The sequence below is a fragment of the Typopeltis vanoorti genome, chromosome 11, assembly GCF_054136105.1.
Source record: "Typopeltis vanoorti isolate ZY-2024b chromosome 11, IOZ_Tvanoo_1.0, whole genome shotgun sequence".
NCBI lineage: Eukaryota > Metazoa > Arthropoda > Arachnida > Uropygi > Thelyphonidae > Typopeltis > Typopeltis vanoorti.
The window spans coordinates 28,537,778-28,564,770 of NC_143559.1; the positions used below are offsets into that span (position 1 = coordinate 28,537,778).

General features: G+C 37.6%; 1 protein-coding gene across 6 annotated transcripts in view; it reads right to left on the minus strand.

Annotated features, from left to right (window-relative positions):
- LOC150101403 (actin-histidine N-methyltransferase-like) overlaps positions 1–26,993 on the minus strand; it is a 311,777-nt gene that overhangs the window by 103,278 nt on the left and 181,506 nt on the right. For all 6 annotated transcript variants that reach the window (XM_090401040.1, XM_090401036.1, XM_090401039.1 and 3 more), the window contains one exon: positions 25,894–25,940. In XM_090401040.1, the coding sequence (XP_090257166.1) occupies positions 25,894–25,940 (47 nt within the window). The remainder of the gene's footprint in view (positions 1–25,893; positions 25,941–26,993) is intronic.

Sequence of the window (26,993 nt, forward strand, 5' to 3'; positions counted from 1 at the left end):
TCACCAAGCTTTTCTTCCACAATTCTTCTCAACCGTTTCTCAAGTATACTTGCATAGATCTTGCCAGGAACACTCAGTAGGGAAATACCTCTGTAATTCTCACATGCAGTTTTATTTCCCTTTTTATATATGGGTAATATGAGAGCTCTACTCCAATCATCAGGAATTCGTCCCTCTGTCCAGGCTTTCTGAACTATGCAATGCAGCCACTGTAAGACTCTTATACCACCATACTTCAGCATTTTTGGTCGAATATCATCTACTCCTGCTGCCTTTCCACATTTCAAGCCTTTGATGGCTTTTTCTACTTCAAGTATGGATATGTATTCCTGACTGCATGCCTGGTCAGTGTTTTTTACCACTGTGCTCTCATCACTGCTTGTTTCATTTAGCAGTTTTTCAAAGTAATTACTCCATACTTCAAGGATATCTTTTTCTCCCATTTTCATGTCACCTTTATCATCTCTAATTCCATTTATAGCACTCTTTCCTCCATTCTTAAGCTTCTTCGACAACCTATAGAATATTTTGCCACCTTCTTGATATTTATTTTCTATATTCTTGCCAAAGTCCTCCCATGACTTTTGTATAGCTAGTTTTACACAGTGTTTAGCATTCTTGCATTTGCCTCTATATTCTCTAAGAGCACAAGCTGACTTATTTGACAGGAACTTTTGGTATGCTTTCTTCTTTTCCTTCACTGTCTCTTTAACTTCCAGTGTCCACCAGGGAGTTCTGATTTTTTTTTATCCTTACAAACAACCTCACCACTTGCCTCTCTGGCAGAATCAATCAATGTTTTCTTCAGAGTTTGCCACTGAATCTCCAAGGTTTGATTCCTGTTCTCAAACTCTTTCATTTTTTTCTTCGATAATCTTTGTGTATAATAATAATCTTCAATAATCTTTGTCTACAGCTCACATATGAGAGCTGCTCAACTTTTATTCGCTTTAAAACTTTCTTACATGCTATTCTTTTCAATATGAAATTCAATTTTATCCTGCTCAAGACTAAATAATGATCACTTCCAATTTCAAATCCTCTGTACACTCTGGTGTCCTCCACTAGGGAGAAAACATCACTATTAACAATAACATAGTAAATGAGATTTTTCTTATTCCTAGCCTCTTCTCTCCATGTGAATTTGTGCACATTTTTATGTTGGAACATGGTGTTAGTAATAACCAGTCCATGTCCTGAGCAGAAATCCAACAGATATTTGCCATTATTATTAGCTTTGCTCTTTTCTCCAAATTTTCCCAAAATATTTTTGTATGTCTCACAATCATTTCCTACTCTGCTATTTAGATCCCCAACAAGGACCAACTTTTCATTTTTCATTGTGTCAGTTGCTTTTTCTAAAGCCTCAAAAAATTCCTCCACTTCTACCTTAGTAGAACATTCTATGGGACCATAGGCACAAATAAGTCTCACTGTCCAGTTCCCCATTCTCATATTTGCTCACATTACTCTACTTGAGACTGACTGCCATTCAAGAAGATTAGCCTCATATTTTGTGTTGAATACTATGGCTACTCCTTCTTTTCCTTGATTGTCATTGCCTGAATATAACATTTTGTATTTATTGCTCAGAAAGATCTCACCAGTTTTGGTCTTTTTTGTTTCAGTCACCCCTATTATGTCGATCTTGTACTTATCTAATTCCTCAGCTAGCTCCATTTCTTTGCCATTCAGGCTTCTTACGTTGATAGTACCGATCTTTAACTCTGGTGATGTTGAGTTGGGGTTTGTTTTCGGATTTGTTCCAGTAGCTGACTTTTCGCTGTTCGCCTTGGTTCCCTGGCGAAAACAACGGGGGCCTTGTTTAACCGGGCGACGCCCCAGCCGGCATGAAATTTTGTCATGTTGTACCATCATTCTATATTTTGGTTTAACCAATAAGAATACAATTTGGTCGGCTAAATCCCAAATTGCCAGCCCATCCTCGTCCGTTCAGTATCCAAGTAGATACCCAACAGGGTGCACCACGAGAAGGTGAGGATTGGACATTAGGTCAGAAGCCCTGGTCAGTTCTCCGCATTCCTTTAAAGGCTATGTGGAGGTCTCCTCTTAGTTATACAGCTTTGACCCTTAAGCACACCGAGCATACTGTATATATAAATAATTAAAAGCATACATTTAAAAGAATAACATAAAAATGCTACTTGCATAAAATATTACACAAAAACATAAAATGCCAAATTTCACTCATCCAGCGACTAATATACTTTAAAACTGTATTAAATCTTCTCAGGTATATATATTATTAATGTCTATTAGGCAGCAATTACGTAATGTCGTACCATCATTTTTAATATTTTGGAGGCAAATTGTATATAAGTTAGTAATGATGTAAATTTTTCATGTAGTACTATCATATCCTATACATCCCTTGAGGGCAGGAATTTGATGATGACGATTAGGCAGCCAAGCAGAAAATGTTCCATGGTTTGTGTGTCACCACATGAGTAGCTGTCATTGTCTGTGTAGCTCCATCTGACCATATTCTGCTTTGATCTGTTCATTCTAGAACAAAGTCTATTCAATGTCTTCCATCTTTGCTGGTCTAGATGTAAGCTGGAAGGGAGAGATTTGTTTAAGTTCGGCGCCTCTGAAGATTGTTCTTGCCACACTGTTGACCTTGTAGCTTTTATGGAATCAACCAATAGTTCCACTGAGTGAGTAAAACTTTTCCTTGATCTTAGCCAACTATGTTCTACAACATGTCCATACAAGGGATGCCATTCACCATTTAGTTGTTGTTTCTGCTCATATCTACTCTGTGTTTTCCTTCTGATGTGAGGAGGTGCAATACCAGACAGTGAGTATAGATGGTCAATTTTTGTAGGCTTGAGGCAGCCGGTAATGTGCCAACATGTTTCAATAAGAACCTTGTCAATAATTATGACATGTGATGATCTTTCCCAAACAGAAGCTGGCATACTCAGCTGTTGAAAAGCAAAGTGCCAGTGCAGAGGTGTGCAGTACTTGTGGACTTGTACCTCACCAAAATGCTGTTAATCGGCACAGAATATTTATTATGTGTTTGCATTTTAGCTGCTGTCTTCTCTGTGTGTGTGTGTCGCTTATAATTTTAGGTCCTATCTAGTGTAACACCTAGGTAAGTTGGATATGGATAATTGACCAATTTCACACCATTCCATTCTATATCCAACTCTCTCCACACCTCCCTATTAATGAGATGGAAAAGACACATTTGGGTTTTACTGAGATTTGGTTTCAGTTGGTTTTCCATTTAGTAAATTGTAAGGGCTTCTATTTCTTGTGTGAGCTTCTTCTCAATGTCATCATTCTCAAAGGATTTTGCTTGATGAGTTATTGCCTGGTCATCTGGATATAAGAAGATTCTTGATTGTACGTTTATAGGCGTGTTGTTAGTATATATATATATATATATTGAAGAGGAAGGGGAGAGCACACTTCTCTAGGGTAGACCATTATTCTGGATATGCAATGCACTGTTTTCCTTGAAATTCAACAAAGAATTTCCTTCTAAACAGCAACAACCTAAATACCTCCACTAACCGATAGCTATTTGTCATGCTATAAATGTTGACTATAAGCCTTCCAAGATTTAGCATGTCATAATCTGCTGTAAAATCTATGAATACAGCTCCTGTTGCTAATCCCTATCAAAGTCATCCTCATTAAACTGTATTAAGTTTAATATTTGTCCAGTGCATGATCTTCCTGGTTTAAATTCTGCCTGTTGTTTTATCAGCACTTTCTCTATTTCTAGATTATCTGTTCAAAATTAACCTCTCATACAGCTTCGGCATTGAGCATAGAAGAACTATAGGCCTGTAGCACTTTGGATCTTCAGCAGGTTTACCCAGTTTCGGGGATAGGTATTACTTTCGTTTGCCTCCATATGCTGGGTATTTTAGCAAATTTCCAACAGAAGTTGAAAAATTCTAACAACTATCCTGTTGCCTTTTCTCCCAGATTCCTAAAATAAACTTTGTTTATCTCATTTATAATATCATATCAATGCCCAGTTTTAGGTTTTTAGGGCATTTCTTATGTCCTCTTTAGTAAATGGTGCTTTGAAGAGATTATTTTCTGAATCCCTAACTTTTTTAATGTAATCTAAGTATTTTTCCTTCGGTACTCAGTTTACCATTCAGAGATAGCTGAGATGCAATTTGGTTTACATTTATATTAACTTTGGTTGCTGCTGTTCTGATTGCCATATAATTTTTTGAAAGCCAGGCTTTCCTGCTACTGCGTTTCATATCTAAGCTTTTAATTTTCTCTGCCCACTGTCAACTTTTTTTTTTCAGACAGTACTGCTATGAGTTCTTCTCTGCACCAATTGTTTCTGATGAAAATGGATCTTTATCATATAGATCACAATATCTTTCATATATTTCCGCATTCTTCTTCTTCATTCTTCATACTATGTATTAGGCCTGCTGGCCTGTTACAGAGCTATCTTTAACCCTTCTAAGTTGTACCCATCCCAAGGATAAGGTGACTAGCTCTATGCCTCCCAGTATTTCTTAGATGTGGCTGCATATATTCACCAGGCCAGTTTGCCTGCTTGTGGGAAAAAAACCCTGCTGTCCACACCCAAGACCGGCTAACTTGGCTATGTGTGAGAAAGATCCTTAAGCTCCTCACGTCGATGACGAGAATCGAGCCCAGGACACTCCTTTCCCTGGCATATGGGAAAAGTGCATAGCCACTAAGCCAGGGGTGTTCAACCCATCGATCGCAGAGCAATTTTTGGTCGATCTCTTGTGTATTCCTCCTTACTTACAAATTTAATTAAACTGAAAAGATAACATAAGTCCGGGTAAATGAATTAATTTGGATCAGTGGCAGTCAAACAGCGAGCCGAGTGAATACGATTATAAGCAAAGTGTAAAAACTCGATTGTAATGTAGCTCAAAGCATATTACATCGATTTTTTACTTAGGTTAAGTCCCATGTGAATATTGTAAAAAAATAAACTTTGTTTGTCTCGGTATAGTTTGTATTAGATGTTTTTGTAAATAACTCTTTTGAAGCTAACTGTATATACTGCTTTAATAAGAATATGTTAGTGTGTTAAAAACAAAAGCAATGTTTTTGTCGCTAAAGCTGTACATGGCTGCATTAGAAAGATTGTTATTGAAACTTGTATGTATGAGAAAGGCTTGCAGGCTCTAAGTGTAAACATCTCTGAAGTCAGTCAGAAAGAATTCAAACAACTTTCCGATGGCCGGCAACTTACAATCAAAAGAAAGCGGAGGAGAACAAAAGGCATGCCGAACTTGAAACTTAAGATGAAAGACTCATACCAATTCTTTGTGGGTTGCCAAACTTCATGTGAGGTCTCAGAGGAGGCCTAATAAAAAGGGATTGAAGCAAGCAGAAGTGGTCCCGGTTCCAGAATTGCTGTCAGAGAGGAGGCCGCCCGGTCCAGAGTTACCGTCAGAGAGATAGAGAGGCTGCCCGGATCCACGTTGCTTGAGAGAGGAGTTTTCCGCTTCCAGAAAGGAGCTTCTAGGTTCGAGACGTCGCTAGAGAGATTACTTCTAGGCTGCAGACAAGGTTTCAAATTGCCGAAAGGAAGAGTTCCAAATGCCAGAGAAAAGTTTCCAGGCCAGAGAGGGATCCAGTTAACAGTTGGCGGCAGTTCTAGCTGTTGAAACGGCAGAAAAAGAAGGCAGTCGTCCAGGCATTTTTGGTGAGCCCAAGCAGAGGAGAAAAGGCAAGGCAAATTTCCTGAACCTTTGCTCGTAAGTTTTTCTTTTAGCTGAGGGAGAGTAACTTTTGCCGGAGCTAAATGAGCCCACAGCCCACTACGTTCTCGATGAGAAGCAGCCGAGCCAAAATTTCCTGAAGAAGATCTCAGACTAAAGAACTGCCATAGAACTTTTAGTGAAAGACTTTTGACTGAATGTAAAATAAAGAGCCTTTGTATTTCACATTTAAGTTCAAAACTTTTATATAATTCCTGTTATAGTTGATACAAGAAAGACTTTTAAGATATATGTTTAATAGTGTTATGAAATGTCCATAAGAGAATCAATTGGCATGTTAGAGGTTGATATCAATGTGTAAAAATAATTTAACACAGATTAACCTCTTTATGAGTAAGCTTAGAGATTAATAAGTAAAAATTTGTAAACTGAGAGTAGGTAACCTTATGTGTTAAAGAAAGCATTTAATGTTGAAGAAAGAAGGTTCTCTAATTTTTGCTAAAGGGTTTTTATAGATGGATAGAGAACGCCATCTCCCTAACATTAAAATTGTGTATATTTCATAGTAATGTAAATAACTGTCATTTGACTTTCTTGTTAAAAAAGTGCTGCCTGTTTGTTTGTTTACAACTGCACTGTTTCTAAATTAAATTGGACGTGTTGAGCGGGAATCTAAGTTGGCCAAAGCGTGAAATTAAGAAAAAGAATAGACCATGACTGTTTGTGAAAGTTTTAATGTAGGAATTTGTGTTAGAGAAAGAGAGAGAGAAATCTACCAGCCATATATTTGAGTTCTTTTTGGTAATCAAAGATATTAGTGGCACAGCCTCATTATAAATAAATTTTCTAATATCTTAGGCATAAGACTCGTAATGCGAAAGGTAGATAAACATAGCATGTAATAAGATAAACAAGAGAGATTCTGAGAGGAGAAAGCACGCATAAGAAATTAGAATAAAGGAGAATAAAGTATAGAGTAAAAGACATCACAAGTAATTAATAGAAATTACAAGCATACAAAGTTAAATAATAATAAAAGTTTACAATGTCATAGTAATGACTGGATAGCAAAAGTAGACGTATAACAAAAGCACTCGTATGTGTTTCGTTTAATTTGAGGATAATCAAAGAAATCAAAGACGAATCATTTTCACAAGGCATGGGAAATGGATTTTTTCTTTGCAATGGTAAATGGAAAGTGTTGTGTTTGATTTGTAATTCATCTGTAGCAATTCCAAAAAAAAGGTAATATTAAGAGACATTTTTGATCGCTACATGCAAAATATGATGAAGATTTTCCCAAAAATTCCGAAATATGTAAATCAAAAATTATAAATTTAAAGGCAGGACTTTCTGGACAACAAAATATGATCTTGAAGGTATTAAATAAACCAATATCAGTCACTATTGCATCTTTGAAAGTGTGTTATTTATTAACAAAAGCAAAAAAGCCTTTTACTGATGGAGAGTTAATAAAAGAATCGTTTCTTGCAGCAGCAGAATCTTTATTTTCTGATTTTAAAAATAAAATCATTTCGAATATTAAAATATTCAAAGTAAGAAGCCTGAATGGCAAAGAAATGGAGCTAGCTGAGGAATTAGATAAGTACCAGATCGACATAATAGGGGTGACTGAAACAAAAAAGGCCAAAACTGGTGAGATCTTTCTGAGTAATAAATACAAAATGTTATATTCAGGCAATGACAATCAAGGAAAAGAAGGAGTAGCCATAATATTCAACACAAAATACGAGGCTAATCTTCTTCAATGGCAGTCAGTCTCAAGTAGAGTAATGTGGGCAAATATGAGAATGGGGAACTGGACAATGACACTTATTTGTGCCTATGGTCCCACAGAAGGTTCTACTAAGGTAGAAGTAGAGGAATTTTTTGACGCTTTAGAAAAAGCAACTGACACAATGAAAAAGGAAAAGTTGGTCCTTGTTGGGGATCTAAATAACAGAGTAGGAAATGATTGTGAGACATACAAAAATATTTTGGGAAAATTTGGAGAAAAGAGCAAAGCTAATAATAATGGCAAATACCTGTTGGATTTCTGCTCAGGGCATGGACTGGTTCTTACTAATACCATGTTCCAGCATAAAAATGTGCACAAATTCACATGGAGAGAAGAGGCTAGGAATAAGAAAAGTCTCATTGACTATGTTATTATTGATAGTGATGTTTTCTCCCTGGTGCAGGACACCAGAGTGTACAGAGGATTTCAAATTGGAAGTGATCACTATTTAGTCTTGAGCAGGATAAAATTGAATCTCATATTGAAAAGAATAACATGTAAGAAAGTTTTAAAGCAAATAAAAGTTGCAGCAATCAGATGTGAACTGTAGACTAAAATACAGAAAGATTATTGAAAAGAAAATGAAAGAGTTTGAGAACAGGAATCAAACCTTGGACATTCAGTGGCAAACTCTGAAGAAAACAGTGATTGATTCTGCCAGAGAGGCATGTGGTGAGGTTGCATGCAAGGATAAAAAAATCAGAACTCCATGGTGGACACAGGAAGTTAAAGAGGCAGTGAAGGAAAAGATGAAAGCATATCAAAAGTTCCTGGCAAATAAGTCAGCTTTTACTCTTACAGAATACAGAGACAAATGTAAGAAAGCTGAACAGTGTGTAAAACTAGCTAAACAAAAGTCATGGGAAGACTTTGGCAAGATATAGAAAATAAATATCAAGAAGGTGGCAAAATATTCTTGAGGTTGTTGAAGAAACTTAAAAATGGAGGAAAGAGTGCAGTAAAAGGAGTTAGAGATGATAAAGGTGACATGAAAACAGGAGAAAAAGATATCCTTGAAGTATGGAGTAATTACTTTGAAAAATTGCTAAATGAAACAAGCAGTGATGACAGCACAGTGATAAAAAACACTGACCAGGCATGCAGTCAGTAATACATATCCATACTTGAAGTAGAAAAAGCCATTAAAGGCTTGAAATGTGGGAAGGCAGCAGGAGTAGATGATATTCGACCAGAAATGCTGAAGTATGGTGATATAAAAGTCTTACAGTGGCTGCACTGCATAGTTCAGAAAGCCTGGAAAGAGGGACGAATTCCCGATGATTGGAGTAGAGCTCTCATAGTACCCATATATAAAAAGGGAAATAAAACTGAATGTGAGAATTACAGAAGTATTTCCCTACTGAGTGTTCCTGGCAAGATCTATGCAAGTATACTTGAGAAGCGGTTGAGAAGAATTGTGGAAGAAAAGCTTGGTGAAGAACAAGCTGGATTCAGGCCAAATAGAGGCTGTCAGAATCAGATCTTCACTTTACGACAAACAGTCGAGAAAGCATGGGAATATAACAAAGATCTGTATTTAAGTTTTGTCGATTTGGAAAAGGCATATGACAAGCTGCCAAGAGAGAAGCTATTCAATAAGCTGCAGTTATATGGTGTCAATGGGGCATTATATCAAGCAATACTTAGTCTTTATTTGAGTTGTAAGTCAGCAGTTAGAATTGAAGGAAGTACAGGAAGATGGTTTAATGTTAAATCTGGTGTGAGACAAGGATGTACATTATCCCCTCTGTTATTCATTATCTATATGGATCACATTATGAAGGAAAGTGGTATTAAACCTGATATCAAAATTGGAGATGTTAATGTCAGCTCTTTGCTTTATGCGGATGATGTTATACTTCTAAATAAATCTGCTACAAGTCTGCAAGCTTCGCTGACTAAATTGAATAGCTGTTGTAATAGATATGGTATGAAGGTCAGCAATAAAAAGACAAAGACAAAGACAATGAAAATAGGCAGAATAATTGAAAATGTCAACTGTGTTGTGAATGGAGAACCTGTGGAACAAGTAAAACATTTCAGCTACTTAGGCACAATTTTTACTGAAGATGGTAATTTAAATATAGAAATAGACAACAGAATCAGCAAAGCTGGTATGGTGGGAAGTCAATTGAATAAATTCATATGGAATAAGAGAGAAATTAGTCGGAACACTAAATTAGCTGTATACAAGACAGTGTTCAAACCAGTTTTAACTTATGGATCTGAGAGCTGGGTCAGAAGTAAAACACTTGACCAAAGACTAGAAACCGCAGATATTAGTCCTGAGAAAGATTAGAGGTGTGAACAGATGGCATCAATGGCAATATCATATTAAAAATGAGGATATTAGGAAAAAACTTGACATTGTCAGCATCCAGGAATGCATTAGCAGAGCTAATCTCAGGTGGTATAATCACTTAAATAGAATGGGAGAGGAAAGATTAGCAAAACAAGTGTTCTCTACCAGGTTGGCAGGAAAACGACCCAGAGGAAGACCAAGATATAGGTGGATTGATACGGTACAAAGTGCCTTAGATGATAGAAATATAAAATATGATAATGTTGGAGTGTTGACAAGTAACAGACTGATTTGGGGGAAAATTGTAGATAGGAAGTTAGTAATGATGTAATTTTTTCATGTAGTACTGTCATATCCTGTACACCCCTTGAGAGCACATGGCAGGAATTTGATGATGAACTTTCCAGAATAACGGTTATGAGAAGAGTTGAAATTTTAAGTGCTGATCTGAATACTCAGTTAATGTCAGACATTCACCAGTGTGCTGCATTTTCATTACAATTTGATGAATCAAACGACTTCACTGATATTGCTCGGTTAATGGTATTTATTTGCATGGCATTTCAAGATTATTCAGGTAAAGAAGAACTTCTGAAAATTATACCATTATTGGGAAGGACTAAGGGAGAAGTAATCAAAAGGCATCACACCTTATTACTAAAATACTCTGGATTAGAGATGGTGAAATTTTTTTCACTTGGTTATACTATAAATTAAAGATGCCAAGAAATTATTTATTGGTTGCATCCTTTATCCAAGTGTAAGCAAAGTTTGTGTTACTTCAACCTTGGTATCACTTCTGGGTCTGGCTCCTACTGATGACACCTCAATAAATCTCAAAACCAGTCTGGGTACTGGCCCTTCCCTTAATGCACAGCATCATACATGTCCATAAGGATATGTGCATTGCATTATGGGATACTAAGGCAACTGATGTGAAGTCATGTGTCTCTGTATACAAACAGCCCAATCACGAAGTGCCATCACGTGCAAACTTTGTTTGCTCACACTTGGATAAAGGATGAAACCAGAAATAATTTCTTGTCATCTTTAATTTATAGGATAACCAATGAAAAAACTTTCAAGAATCAGATAATGATCCTCCAATACTCACTTCAGAAGTATAGAGATAAAAGTGAATCGACTGAAGTTAAATTTCTGGTAAGTGGACATAATTACTTGCCTAATGATTACGATTTTGGCATTATCAAATCGCATGTGAAGAATAAACAAAACATATTTTCTCCTGCTGACTGGTGTGAAATCATCAGAACATGTAAGAAAGGGAAAAAAAAAAATTTTATGTGGTTGAGATGACCATGAGGTTCCACAAAACCACTAGAAAACTCTTACTAACAGAAAAGCTCCAATAAAATTAAAACCAGAAATAATATCATTTCAAGGCTTGCTGGAACAACCTGGGGTTGCAGTGCAGAAGTCCTAAGGTCGTCTGCACTAGCCCTCGCATTCTCTGCAGCAAAATATTGTGCCCCTGTCTGAGAAAGAAGTACACACACTAACATTATAGACACCCAGCTAAACTCTACCATTCGCACAATTAGTGGGACAGTGAAGCACCCCTCTCTCCTGGCTGCTGTTCTATCTAACATTGCTCCACCACACATACGGAGAAGACAAGCCTCGATTTAGGAATTTAATAAAGCAGTGAGCAATCCACTCCTGCCCTTGCATCAGACTCTCATAAACCCACCTGGTCTACACCTCAAATCTAGAAAGTCTCTCTGGTCCATGGATGAACTCTCTTCAGCTGCGCTGCCATCAATATCTGACATATGGAGAGAACACTGGTCCAACAATCTACCAACAAATGGCTTCCTGGTAGAAGATCCCTGTGCTCCGCAGCGGTTCTGATCTTCCTATGAAGATGTGGTCATCAATAAACAGGATCAGAACTAGTCAGGGCAGATGTGGCCACCTTCTACATAAATAGGGGCTGTCAGATCACCCTTATTGTGATTGTTCTCCCGTGGCTCAGACGATCACTCATATTGTGTACAACTGCACAAGATGCCAATTTCACGGTGGTGGCCTACAGGACATCCACAAAGTGACGGATGAGGCCTTAAATTGGCTTTCCCGCCTGGACCTGTAGTTGGTGTGGTGGTGGTTATGGAGGAAACAGAAGATCACGGTCCCGTCTCACCATGAAGACATTATTCTTGTAGTCACTCTCATAGTCCTCGTCACGGTATCAACAGAACTCCTCCTCATGTTAGAAGATGATTTAATGTGAAATGTGCCCCCCTCTAATGGATATGGATCAAGTTTTCTCACACAAGACACAACTGCTCTCTAATTACACCTAGGATACAGCTACATTTATGTTGTGAAGTGTTGTGAGAACATGCAGCCTTGTCATACTTGTTACAGTAGGACGATAATTGCCCCTGGCTTGATTATGACATTACTTTTGCTTTGTTTAAAAAAAAAAAAAAAAAAAAAAAGGAAAGACTTAGAAAGCTGTACATGTGTAGAGGCTTAAGTGCTGTGAGGCCATCATGTTGGAGGCTTAATGGATTTTTTACAACACTCAAAAAGAATTAAAATAGAATTTAATACTTCCTATATTTCGTCCTAGTCACTAGCACATCTACAGGGATTACAAAAACAATTAATGTAACATATACACAAATAACAAATACTAAGCCCAACCACGTGGGTGACACTAAAGTCCTATCTAGGTAGAGCGCCCTCTAAGCACAGTAGTAGGTGGCCTGGAATGTAAGGTGGGAACTCTGGTGATGAGTGTTTCCCAAATCTTCGGAAGCTTAATGCAACCGTATTTATTGAGATTTGGTTGGTTTTTGAGAGCTGCTGCTGCTTCTAAAAAAATTCTCTCTTTCTTGAATTTGCAGTGGTGGAGCTTGGTGGTTTTCTTCCATGATACCCTGTTGGTGGAGTACAAAACATGGTCAGCCAAGCCTGAATGGCCATAGTTGTGTTTGAAGATGTACGACTTGTGTTCCTCTAGACGGATGGATGCTGATCTGCCTGTCTGTCCAAAGTACGCCACCTTACAGGAACAGGGTACTTTGTAAACTCCAGGTAGAGAGAGAGAGGAGGGAGCTGATCTTTCATAGAACGGATAAGGGTAGCAAGTTTGCGGTGGGGCTTATATGCTGTGTGTAGGTTGTACTTTTTTAGTATCTTGGCTATTTTTTCGGATGTGCCACGGATGTAGGGTATGGTGATGGCATTTTTAAAATCTTGTTGACGAGAAAGACGGGGAATGGGGGAGGAGTTGATTATTTTTTTGATACTGTGATCGCTGTAGCCATTGGAGAGGAAAGTGCTGTGTATGTGGTTAAGCTCAGTAGTGAGGGCGGTTCCACTGGAACAAAGATTGTGGGCTCTCTTGGTAAGGGTTTTCATAATGCCATATTGTTCAGAGGGGTGGTGGTGGGAGAGTTTGTGAATGTGTCTGCCTAGGTGTGTGTGTGGGGGGGGGGGGTTTCTGTATACGGTGAAAGTAAGTGTATCATTAGGCAGACGTGTGACTAAGGTGTCTAGGAAGGGTAAACAATTGTTCTTTTCCTTTTCCATAGTGAACTGGATTCTTGGATGTAGACTATTGAGATGACTGAGGAAGGAGTCTAACGTGTCTGGGTCATGAGGCCAAATAGAGAACGCATCATCTACATATTTTAGCCAGATAGAAGGTTTGAGTGGGGCTGAGTCTATGGCTCGTTTTTCGAAATCTTCCATATAGAAATTGGCAAGGGGGGGGGGGGGGTGAGAGGGGGGAACCCATGGCAGTTCCCTCTATCTGCTTGTAGATTTTGTTGTTCCAAGAGAAATACCCAAAGTTAATGGCAAAGGAAAAGCGATCTAAGATGTCAGAGGGAAAAACGTTTTCTAAGAGAGATAAGGTGTCAATTAAGAGAATATTGGTAAACAAAGAGGAGATATCAAAGCTTACCAATATGTCTGTCTTATTCAAGGTTAAATTTTCTGTGAGGGCTTTAAAGTGGGTCGAGTTTTTTATATAGGAAGGGGACCTTCCGGTGAGGGGGATCAGAGAGTTGGCCAGCTGTTTAGATAGTCTATAGCAAGGTGCATTGGTAGCATCTACTATAGGCCTGAGTGGGGAATTGGGTTTGTGGATTTTTGGTAAACCGTATATTCGGGGGGGGGGAAGGTTTAAGTTTTTTTGTGACGTCAGGGGGCCAGGAAGATACTTTTTTGAGTAAGATTTTTAGTTTCTTAGCTTGTCTTTTTGTGGGGTCGTGTTCTAGCGGGATGTAGGTAGCGCGATCGCGAAGGATAATGTTCATTTTACGATTGTATACACTGGTATTAAGAACGACTGTGGCATTACCCTTATCCGCTCTGGTGATGACTATACTTTTTTCTTTACGTAGTTTCAGGAGAGCTGTACGTTGGGCATATGATAAATTACTTTTTGGTGGCGAAGAATGCGCGAGGATGTTGGCTACGTCAAGTCTGATGTTGTTAGCTATCTCCGACGGTAAGTGACCGATTCCCCGTTCGATGGTCTCCATTACGTCAAGCACCGGCACTTCCTTCAGAGCGACGACAAAATTACGGCCGAGGCAGAGGGCGCTGACAGCATCGTTGTTGAGCCTTTTGGAAGAGAGGTTTATTACTGTCTGGAGCGGTTGAATTTGTGGTTGTGGTTTGTTTTTCACAAGGTTGCTATATTTCTTGATGTGTTTATTTTTTATTTTTTGGAATTCTCTCTGTGCGGAAATTTCCGAAATGCCAGAGAGAATCGACCAAAGTTCAGGGTTAAGAACGGTGGAGAGCTCCGAATGTAAGGAGCCAATGGCGGTGTTCGTCACTGCGAGGGTAGTACATGTAGAGGCGATTTGCTTGCGGAGTAATGCCCACTTTCTGGCCCCCTGACGTCACGAAAAAACTTAAACCTTTCCGCTCCCCCCCCCGAATATACGGTTTACCAAAAATCCACAAACCCAAATCCCCACTCAGGCCTATAGTAGATGCCACCAATGCACCTTGCTATAGACTATCTAAACAGCTGGCCAACTCTCTGATCCCCCTCACTGGAAGGTCCCCTTCCTATATAAAAAACTCGACCCACTTTAAAGCCCTCACAGAAAATTTAACCTTGAATAAGACAGACATACTGGTAAGCTTTGATATCTCCTCTTTGTTTACCAATATTCCCTTAATTAACACCTTATCTCTCTTAGAAAACGTTTTTCCCTCTGACATCTTAGATCTCTTTTCCTTTGCCATTGACTCTGGGTATTTCTCTTGGAACAATAAAATCTACAAGCAGATAGAGGGAACTGCCATGGGTTCCCCCCCTCTCACCCCCCCCTTGCCAATTTCAATATGGAAGATTTCGAAAAACGAGCCATAGACTCAGCCCCACTCAAACCTGCTATCTGGCTAAGATATGTAGATGATGTGTTCTCTATTTGGCCTCAGGGCCCAGACACGTTAGACTCCTTCCTCAGACATCTCAATAGTCTACATCCAAGAATCCAGTTCACTATGGAAAAGGAAAAGAACAATTGTTTACCCTTCTTAGACACCTTAGTCACACGCCTGCCTAATGATACACTTACCTTCACCGTATACAGAAAACCCACACACACAGGCAGATACATTCACAAACTCTCCCACCACCACCCCTCTCAACAATATGGCATTATTAAAACCCTTACCAAGAGAGCCAACAATCTTTGTTCCAGTGGAACTGCCCTCACTACTGAGCTTAACCACATACACAGCACTTTCCTCTCCAATGGCTACAGTGATCACAGTATCAAAAAAATAATCAACTCCTCCCCCATTCCCCGTCCTTCTCGTCAACAAGATTTTAAAAATGCCATCACCATACCCTACATCCGTGGCACATCCGAAAAAATAGCCAAGATACTAAAAAAGTACAACCTACACACAGCATATAAGCCCCACCGCAAACTTGCTACCCTTATCCGTTCTACGAAAGATCAGCTCCCTCCTCTCTCTCTGCCTGGAGTTTACAAAGTACCCTGTTTCTGTAAGCTGGCATACTTTGGACAGACAAGCAGATCAGCATCCATCCGTCTAGAGGAACACAAGTCGTACATCTTCAAACACAACTATGGCCATTCAGGCTTGGCTGACCATGTTTTGGACACGACACACAGGGTATCATGGAAGAAAACCACCATGCTCCACCACAGCAAATTCAAGAAAGAGAGACTTTTCTTAGAAGCAGCAGCAGCTCTCAAAAACCAACCAAATCTCAATAAATACGGTTGCTTTAAGCTTCCGAAGATTTGGGAAACACTCATCACCAGAGTTCCCACCTTACATTCCAGGCCACCTACTACTGTGCTTAGAGGGCGCTCTACCTAGATAGGACTTTAGTGTCACCCACGTGGTTGGGCTTAGTATTTGTTATTTGTGTATATGTTACATTAATTGTTTTTGTAATCCCTGTAGATGTGCTAGTGACTAGGACGAAATATAGGAAGTATTAAATTCTATTTTAATTCTTTTTGAGTGTTGTAAAAAATCCATTAAGCCTCCAACATGATGACTTAGAAAGCTGGTTGTGCCTATTATGTAATGAACTTTTATATGTTAAGATTTTCATCATTTGTTGCTGGAAATTGTGATTGTACTCTTCACTTACCAGTTTCATGTAGCCATAAGCATAAATAAATAAATAAACTAACAGAAAGAAAACAACTACAGGATTATCAGAGGAATGCACCGGATTGCAGAGGAATTGTGTCTGCAAAGTGTGGAGGTTGATAGTGCATGCACAGATTTTGAATTTGTGTGGTGTAAAGTTGAAATAAACAGCATTCCCTGTTATAGGCCAGGGAATGGAGAGAATACTGATTGTGAAATGTTTAGGCAAATTGGTTAGGCATGTAAAAAGAAGGTGATCCTGATAGGAGACTTTAATTACAGGAATACAGACTGGAAGGAGGAGGTAGTGTATGAGAACAAGGAGAGCGAGTTTGTGGAATTTCTGAGCGATAAGTATCTTAAGCAGCATGAATGAAGCTACTAGAGGCTTTAACATTCTGGATTTGGTGATAACGTTACAAGATGTAGCTGTTAATGAAATGGCTGGTGAGAGAGATCATGAGGTACTTATTTGGGAAGTGACAGAACAAGAAAAGGTTACTGTCAAAAATGGATACATGCGGAAGTATAAAGCAGGTGATTATAGGAAACTCTGTAGTCAGTTAGCATCAATACATTGAATAGATGAGCTGAGTGGAGAAGATGTTGACAATGCATGGAAACTCACAAAGCAGTACCTGACAAAAGCAATTTGTGACTGCATAACAAGGGTTAAGTGAGTAAATAGAGTAGGAGTGAAATGTATGAACAGTAAAAGCATGCAAGCTGTGCCAGAAAAGAAAATGTTATGGAGGAGGTACAAGACAGTCGATGGTGATCGGATCCATGAAGAGTTATAAAGTGCAGGCTAGAAAGGTGACAAGCATGGTAAGGAAAGAAAAGGTGCAACATGAGAGGTAATTGGCTGGTCAGGCCAAGGTTAACTCAAGGGAATTTTTTCACTACATGGCAAGCAAGAAGAATAATTATGGCAGATTAACAATAGTGGATAGTTGTCGGAGCAGACGAAGGACATAGTGGAATTATTGAACGAGCACTTTATCAGCGTATATCATACTAGTGTAAATGATCAGGCACAATATATAGAAGAGAGGCAAGTATTAGGAGAATTGGAAGTGAAAGAAACAGAGGTGTATCAGATGTTGGTTGGGTTAGATGTGAAATAGAAGGCTGTGGAATGGATGACATATCACCAAGTATTTTTAAGGAATGTGCACCACCGTTGGCTATGCCCTTGACCTGGTTACTTAATGAAAGTCTTGCAGTGGGTAGAGTTCCTAAAGAGTGAAAAGAAGGCAAAATAGTACCACTCCACAAGCATGGTCTAAGACAGAAGTATACAACTATAGCCCAGTCTGCACAACTGCAGTTGTGGTTAAGGTGTTGGAGAGATTGGTAAATAATATAATACAGGATTGGGTTGATTGACATAGCATTCTTTATGATGGTCAGCATGGATTTGTAAAGGATAGGTCCTCTTTTAGTAATTCACTTGCATTTTATGATAAGGTGACAAGTGTGTTGAGAAGGGGTGCTTAAGGGTCAAAGCTGTATAACTGACAGGAGACCTCCACATAGCCTTTAAAGGAATGCGGAGAACCGACCAGGGCTTCTGACCTAATGTCCAATCCTCACCTTCTCGTGGTGCACCCTGTTGGGTATCTACTTTGATACTGAACGAACGAGGATGGGCTGGCAATTTGGGATTTAGCCGACCAAATTGTATTCTTATTGGTTAAACCAAAATAAAAAATGATGGTACAACATGACAAAATTTCATGCCGGCTGGGGCGTCGCCCGGTTAAACAAGGCCCCCGTTGTTTTCGCCAGGGAACCAGGGCGAACAGCGAAAAGTCAGCTACTGGAACAAATCTGAAAACAAACCCCAACTCAACATCACCAGAGTTAAAGATCGGTACTATCAACGTAAGAAGCCTGAATGGTAAATGGAGCTAGCTGAGGAATTAGATAAGTACCAGATCGACATAATAGGGGTGACTGAAACAAAAAAGACCAAAACTGGTGAGATCTTTCTGAGCAATAAATACAAAATGTTATATTCAGGCAATGACAATCAAGGAAAAGAAGGAGTAGCCATAGTATTCAACACAAAATACGAGACTAATCTTCTTGAATGGCAGTCAGTCTCAAGTAGAGTAATGTGGGCAAATATGAGAATGGGGAACTGGACAATGACACTTATTTGTGCCTATGGTCCCACAGAAGGTTCTACTAAGGTAGAAGTGGAGGAATTTTTTGAGGCTTTAGAAAAAGCAACTGACACAATGAAAAAGGAAAAGTTGGTCCTTGTTGGGGATCTAAATAGTAGAGTAGGAAATGATTGTGAGACATACAAAAATAATTTGGGAAAATTTGGAGAAAAGAGCAAAGCTAATAATAATGGCAAATATCTGTTGGATTTCTGCTCAGGACAGGGACTGGTTATTACTAACACCATGTTCCAACATAAAAATGTGCACAAATTCACATGGAGAGAAGAGGCTAGGAATAAGAAAAGTCTCATTGACTATGTTATTGTTGATAGTGATGTTTTCTCCTTGGTGCAGGACACCAGAGTGTACAGAGGATTTGAAATTGGAAGAGATCACTATTTAGTCTTGAGCAGGATAAAATTGAATTTCATATTGAAAAGAATAACATGTAAGAAAGTTTTAAAGCAAATAAAAGTTGAGCAGCTCTCAGATGTGAACTGTAGACTAAAATACAGAAATATTATTAAAAGAAAATGAAAGAGTTTGAGAACAGGAATCAAACCTTGGAGATTCAGTGGCAAACTCTGAAGGAAACATTGATTGATTCTGCCAGAGAGGCATGTGGTGAGGTTGTGTGCAAGGATAAAAAAATCAGAACTCCCTGGTGGACACAGGAAGTTAAAGAGTCAGTGAAGGAAAAGAAGAAAGCATATCAAAAGTTCCTGGCAAATAAGTCAGCTTTTACTCTTACAGAATACAGAGACAAATGTAAGAAAGCTAAACAGTGTGTAAAACTAGCTAAACAAAAGTCATGGGAGGACTTTGGCAAGAATATAGAAAATAAATATCAAGAAGGTGGCAAAATATTCTGGAGGTTGTTGAAGAAGCTTAGGAATGGAGGAAAGAGTGCTGTAAAAGGAATTAGAGATGATAAAGGTGAAATGAAAACAGGAGAAAAAGATATCCTTGAAGTATGGAGTAATTACTTTGAAAAACTGCTAAATGAAACAAGCAGTGATGACAGCACAGTGATAAAAAACACTGACCAGGCATGCAGTCAGGAATACATATCCATACTTGAAGTAGAAAAAGCTATCAAAGGCTTGAAATGTGGAAAGGCAGCAGGAGTAGATGATATTCGACCAGAAATGCTGAAGTATGGTGGTATAAGAGTCTTACAGTGGCTGCACTGCATAGTTCAGAAAGCCTGGACAGAGGGACGAATTCCCGATGATTGGAGTAGAGCTCTCATAGTACCCATATATAAAAAGGGAAATAAAACTGAATGTGAGAATTACAGAGGTATTTCCCTACTGAGTGTTCCTGGCAAGATCTATGCAAGTATACTTGAGAAACAGTTGAGAAGAATTGTGGAAGAAAAGCTTGGTGAAGAACAAGCTGGATGCAGGCCAAATAGAGGCTGTCAGGATCAGATCTTCACTTTACGACAAATAGTCGAGAAAGCATGGGAATATAACAAAGATCTGTATTTAAGTTTTGTCGATTTGGAAAAGGCATATGACAAGGTGCCAAGAGAGAAGCTATTCAATACGCTGCAGTTATATGGTGTCAATGGGGCATTATATCAAGCAATACTTAGTCTTTATTTGAGTTGTGAGTCAGCAGTTAGAATTGAAGGAAGTACAGGAAGATGGTTTAATGTTAAATCTGGTGTGAGACAAGGATGTACATCATCCCCTCTGTTATTCATTATCTATATGGATCACATTATGAAGGAATGTGGTATTAAACCTCATATCAAAATTGGAGATGTTAATGTCAGCTCTTTGCTTTATGCGGATGATGTTATACTTCTAAATAAATCCGCTACAAGTCTGCAAGATTCTCTGACTAAATTGAATAGTTGTTGTAATAGATATGGTATGAAGGTCAGCAATAAAAAGACAAAGACAATGAAAATAGGCAGAATCATTGAAAATGTCAACTGTGTTGTGAATGGAGAACCTGTGGAACAAGTAAAACATTTCAGCTACTTAGGCACAATTTTTACTGAAGATGGTAAACTAAATATAGAAATAGACAACAGAATCAGCAAAGCTGGTATCGTGGGAAGTCAATTGAATAAATTCATATGGAATAAGAAAGAAATTAGTCGGAACACTAAATTAGCTGTATACAAGACTGTGTTCAAACCAATTTTAACTTATGGATCTGAGAGCTGGGTCAGAAGTAAAACACTTGACCAAAGACTAGAGACCGCAGATATGAGAGTCCTGAGAAAGATTAGAGGCGTGAACAGATGGCATCAATGGCAATATCATATTAAAAATGAGGATATTAGGAAAGAACTTGACATTGTCAGCATCCAGGAATGCGTTAGCAGAGCTAATCTCAGATGGTATGGTCACTTAAATAGAATGGGAGAGGAAAGATTAGCAAAACAAGTGTTCTCTGCCAGGTTGGCAGGAAAACGACCCAGAGGAAGACCAAGATATAGGTGGATTGATACGGTACAAAGTGCCTTAGACGATAGAAATATAAGATCTGATAATGTTGGAGTCTTGACAAGTAACAGACTGATTTGGAGGAAAATTGTAGATAGGAAGTTAGTAATGATGTAATTTTTTCATGTAGTACTGTCATATCCTGTACACCCCTTGAGGGTACATGGCAGGAATTTGATGATGATGATGATGATGATGATGGTGTGTTGAGAATCATATACAGTGATATTCTTAGACTGTGCAAAAGCACTTGATAGATTACCACATGATAAGTTGGTGTACAAGCTGCATAGGATGGGAAATATTGGTTAGAAGGATCAGAGATTGGCTCTCTCTGAATGATACCAGCAAGTTGTGTATGATGGAGCAGTGTCTCAAAAAAAAAAAAAAAAAAGGAGGGTAACCATTGGCTTGTCCCAGGATTCTATTCTTGCACCGATTGCTGTTTAACTTGTTTGTAAACAATATATCATGTGGACTGACTGGGTGTCTTCAGTTGTTTGCTGATGATGCAAAGTTGGGAAGAATTATAAATAACACTACCGATATTAATTCCCTTCAGGAAGATTTAAATAGACTTTTTACTTGGACAAAAGAGTGGGGTTGTAGTTTAATATCAGTAAGTGCAGGGTGTTGCATTTTGGAGTGCAGAAATATAAGGCTGTATACACATTATAAAAATAATAAGCATTATTAATATTAACATCAAAATAAAATATTAGAATATAAATTATGTGAGCAGAGATTTCATAAGATTTAAATCTTATGAAAAAAAATTTACTTTTTAATTTCTTTAATTTTTAAAAATGGCAGTGCCAATAAATATGAGTGAACTATAGCAGCTCCACTACAAAGCATTCAATACACAATTCCTTATTTTCAAGCTACCAATCAACTGTGTGCAAATAATGCTCCTATGACTTATGCTGATTACTGTATAAGAACAATATATATCAATGGTGCCATACTGCAGGAAGTGGATGACATTAGAGATTTGGGAGTGATGGCTGACAGTAAACTGAAGTTTAGAGGGCACATTGCTAGTGTTGCAAAGGCTGCATATCGTAGTGCTGCTATGATAAGAAGTACTCTAAGATGTAGAGGTAAGGAAGTGGTTGTGCCACTGCATAAGGCATTGGTCAGACCACACTTGGACTATTCTGCTCACATCTAGTCACCTGGTTTTCAATGTGATGTGGAGCCATGGCAAAGTTGATACTGAGCAAAGAGCTGGCAGAAAGCTATAAAATGCATCTCCCAAGATGTTATGTGGCCAGAGTGGGAGATTAAGCCACAACCCCTCCACTACAATGCCAAGACGAAGAAAGAAAGGCCGTAAAACCCTTGGCCAAATACTGGATGTGACTAAATTTCCCCAACTATATGACTACTCTGATTGAAACCATTTATGGAGACCAGAGCATGATGCAGTGGGGAAACTTTCCCAAATAATAAGCAATACTGGAATAGCCCAAAGAATTCATAAACAGTAATCAATACAATCCTCTTTTCCTCCATATAGGAATATTTAATTGTCGAACACTTAAAGAAGAGTAAGACCTTACCATCTTACAGCAAGAACCAAAACACATTAAATGGGACATAATAGGTTTAAGTGAAGTTTGTGGGCAAGATGAACATTTAATAAACTAAAAAATGGAGACTACTTAACTATTGTGGGAAAACTAAAGGACAATACAGAGCTGTATTTCTATTAAGAAATCCAAGTTTGCACACCTTATAGAAGAATTTAATTATACAGATGAAAGAATAATAGAACTCACACTTAAAATAAACTCCAAACTTAAAATCAGGATCATCCAAATATATGCTCCCACCTCATCCCATACTGATGAACAGATAGAAGCATTTATGACTCACTGCAGCACACTCTATACAAAAAAAGAAATAGCAATCAAAATTTTACTATAGTAATGGGCAATTTTAATGCCAAAATAGGTCATCCCATTCACCAAATAGACACAGTAGGCACAAACACAGTTGCTGCTTGTACCATATGTATATGGTACAAGCAGCAACTTAGGAATGAATGTTACAGAATTTTCTATCAGTAACAAGCTTAACATTATGAATACATTTTTCAAGAAAGCCCTCCAAAGAAAATGGACATGTAGAAGTCCAAATGGAAAAATAAAAAATTAAATAGATTATATACTGTGTAACAATAAAGAAATAGTTCAAGGTATATCAGTACTAAATCAAGTAAAAACAGGAAGTGACCACCGACTGGTGAGATTCAAAATTAAAATAAACCCTAAATTGGAAAGAATAAAATGGCTAAACAACAAAAAATCAAGAAGTTTTGACTTAAAACCTATTGAAAACAAGAAGTATTACAAAGAAAAACTCAATCAAAAACTAGACTTAATAAATATATTTGAAGAAGAAGACATAAATAAAATAAGCAGAAACCTAACGGAAGTAACAATCTCAGCAGCCAACAAATTCAAAAGCAACAAACAACAAAGAGACCATAAACTTTCAGAGATGGCAGTGCCAATATTTTGGTGAAGTCCAAAAGGCCATAGCCAGGAAGTCTTAGTATCATGCCTCCACGTGGATCCTCCCAGGGAAACATGGTGTTGTAATGAGCCATAGCAAAGTTGATACTGAGCAAAGAGCTGGCAGAAAGATCATCCCTTACAACTACTAAAAAAGAGATGAAATATGACAAAAGACTAATTTCTAAAATAGAATATGCAGAACTATGCAAAACAATAATAAGATCTTATAACACTAAAAAAATAAAAGAAACAATTTAAAACAATAAAAATATGAAAATACTAAGAAAACATTTATCAGTTGGCAAAAGTCAAATAACTGCAATAAAAGATAAGAATGGAACTATAATAAGGAACCAAGAACAAATTCTCAGCATGCTAGAAGAATTTTATAAAGAACTCTATAGTGATCCTTCAATAGATAAATCAAATATAAACAACTCTTCTCCATCACATATAGAATTCATCCCCCCATTCACTTCAGATGAAACAAAATAAGCATTAAAACAAATGAAAAATGTCCTGGTGAAGATCTAATTCACACAGAATTGATTAAATGGAGAGAAAATAATATCATTCGCCATGTCACAAACTTACTAAATCGATGCCTAGAAGAGGGGAAGATACCAGAAAACTGGAAAAATGCTACTCTGATAGTGTTATTTAAAAAAGAGGACAAAGAAGAAGTAAAGAACTATAGACCAATTAGTATTCTCTCCAATGTAAAAAATTCTCACAAAAGTAATAACAAACAGGTTAACCCCCTCTTCTAGACTCAAATCAACCAGTAGAACAAGCAGGATTCCGTAAAGGCTTTAACACAATTGATCATATTAATGCAGTAAAACAAATAATAGAAAAAGCAGAAGAAAACCAATTGCCTCTCTGTTTAGCCTTTATTGATTATGAAAAGCATTCGATTCCATCAAAACTAATGCAATAATCAAAGCACTCCAGAATCAGGGAGTTCCTGGAGAATACATGGACCTCCTCCAGGAAATATACCATACTGCAACAGCAACAAATCAACTTCACACAAGTAGCAATAAAATATCAATTGAAAAAGGTGTCCGACAAGGAGATGCTCTATCACCCAAAATATTTACAGCAGTCCTTCAAGAAATATTTAATAATATAAACTAGACAAAGCTTGGTATAAAAATTAATAACAGAAACTTAACACACCTAAGATATGCAGATGATATCATAATTTTTGCAAACACTCCAGAAGACCTTAATCATAAAAGCAGAAAAGTCGGTCTAAAAATAAACAGAGAAAAAATTAAAATCATGTTTAATCATTTTGTAGTACCAAAAAACATAATAATACAAAACAATTTTTTGGAAAGAGTCTCTTCATATATATACTTAGGTCATCTCATTGATCTAAACTGTGGACTCCAAAAGAAAATAAATAGGAGAGTTCAACTTGCCTGGGGTGCATTCAGAAAATTGAAAAGCATTTTTCAAAACAATGATGTCCCACTCTGTTTAAAAAGGAAGACATTTAACCAGTGTATACTTCCAGTCATCACATATGGTCGTGAAACTTGGTCACTAACAAAAGCACTGGCAAATAAGCTAACAACAACTCAAAGAAAAATGGAGAGGTTGATGCTAGGCATCACAGTAAAAGATAAGAAGTGAAACACCTGGATAAGAAGCCAGACTCAACATCACTGAAATCATTCTTCACCATAAATGACCAAAATGGAAATGGGTCAGAAATCTATCCAGGAGAGAAGATGCGCAATGGACCACTATAATAATGAACTAGATTTCAAAAGAAGGGAAACGAGGCTGAGGATGTCCTAAAAGAAGGTCTAGTGATGAACTGTCAAAATTTGTTGGGAAAAACTGGTCAATAATTGCAAAGAACAGAGAAAGGTGGAAAGAACTGGAGGAGGTCTTCATCCACCAGTGGACAGAAAATGGCTGAAAAGAAGAAGAATATAAAACTTACATCTTAAATAACTCACAATATAATATTTGTTTGGTCATATATTTAAAGCTAAATTTAAAAAAAAAAAATGTTTATAACAATTTTCTCTCATTTTTATTTCATGGAGTTGATCACTTTGGCTTCTGAGAGGCAGATATGATCATCTAGCAATATACAACAATAAATTCTTTACAAAAACACCCATCAAAACAAAGCACTCTTAGTTACAACCTATCCTAAATAATTAATGTGGTCTTAGTTTATTAACACAGCATATTTATTACTGTATACATACATATGTGTGTATATATATATATATATATAAAAACAAAAATCACATTACCTGTACATATCATATGTGAAGTAGTTCTTCATAGGTAATGTCATATTCTATATTAAACACATTATAAAAATAATAAGCATTATTAATATTAACATCAAAATAAAATATTAGCATATAAAATGTGAGATTTAAAATCTTGAAATGAAAAACTTACTTTATAATTTCTTTAATTTTTAAAAATGGCAGTGTCAATAAATATGAGTGAACTATAACAGCTCCACTACAAATTCCTTTTTTTCAAGCTACCAATCAACAGTGTGCAAATGATGTTCCTATGACTTATGCTGATTACTGTATTTAAGAACAACAGAACACAGTCTATCTTGGGAAGGCGCTATTAGTTATTCTTATCTTTAGAGACACACATGATATGATGTTAGACAACTGCTCCTGCTCTAAAATTACAGTAGCTAATGCTATATTTTTTTAATAATAGTTTCACACATGTAAGAGAAAACTAAATACAATTTCTTACTCTTATATACACTGCTTGGAAAGAAGTCAATGGACTTCTTTCCAAGCAGTGTATTAGTTGATGCAGAGTTACATGCATCAACTGCAACACAAGTCTGTACAAAAACATTCAGAACCAAAGCTCACAACATGGGTTTCCATAGTAGGACTGCATATGCAAGCCCCACATTACCCAAACCAACATGCAGCATCATCTTCAGTGGTGTAAAGAGCACATACGGATGTGGAAGCTTGGAAAGCTGTGTTTTGAAGCGACTAAATTCCCTACCAAACAGATGGATGGGTGTGATGAACGCCCGGTGAGTGTCTCTTACCAGAGCACATATCTTCAACTATAAAATTCAGAGGTGGGGTATGGTCCAATTTGTCCTAGAGCATTGAACTCCAAGAGGTATCTGAACATTATGGACAATGCGATGCATCCTACTTTCTGGCATTTCTACAGAAGTGGTCATTGTCTCTTTCAGCAAGACAATGCACTATCATAAGGCTGCTGCTACTGCCACCTGGTTTGAGAACATGACCTTCGCAACATTTGAATGGCCTCCATAGAGCCCTGATCTCAACTATATTGAACATGTGAGATGAACTGGAGCATCTGGAGCATTGGGTGGGGTCGAGGAATG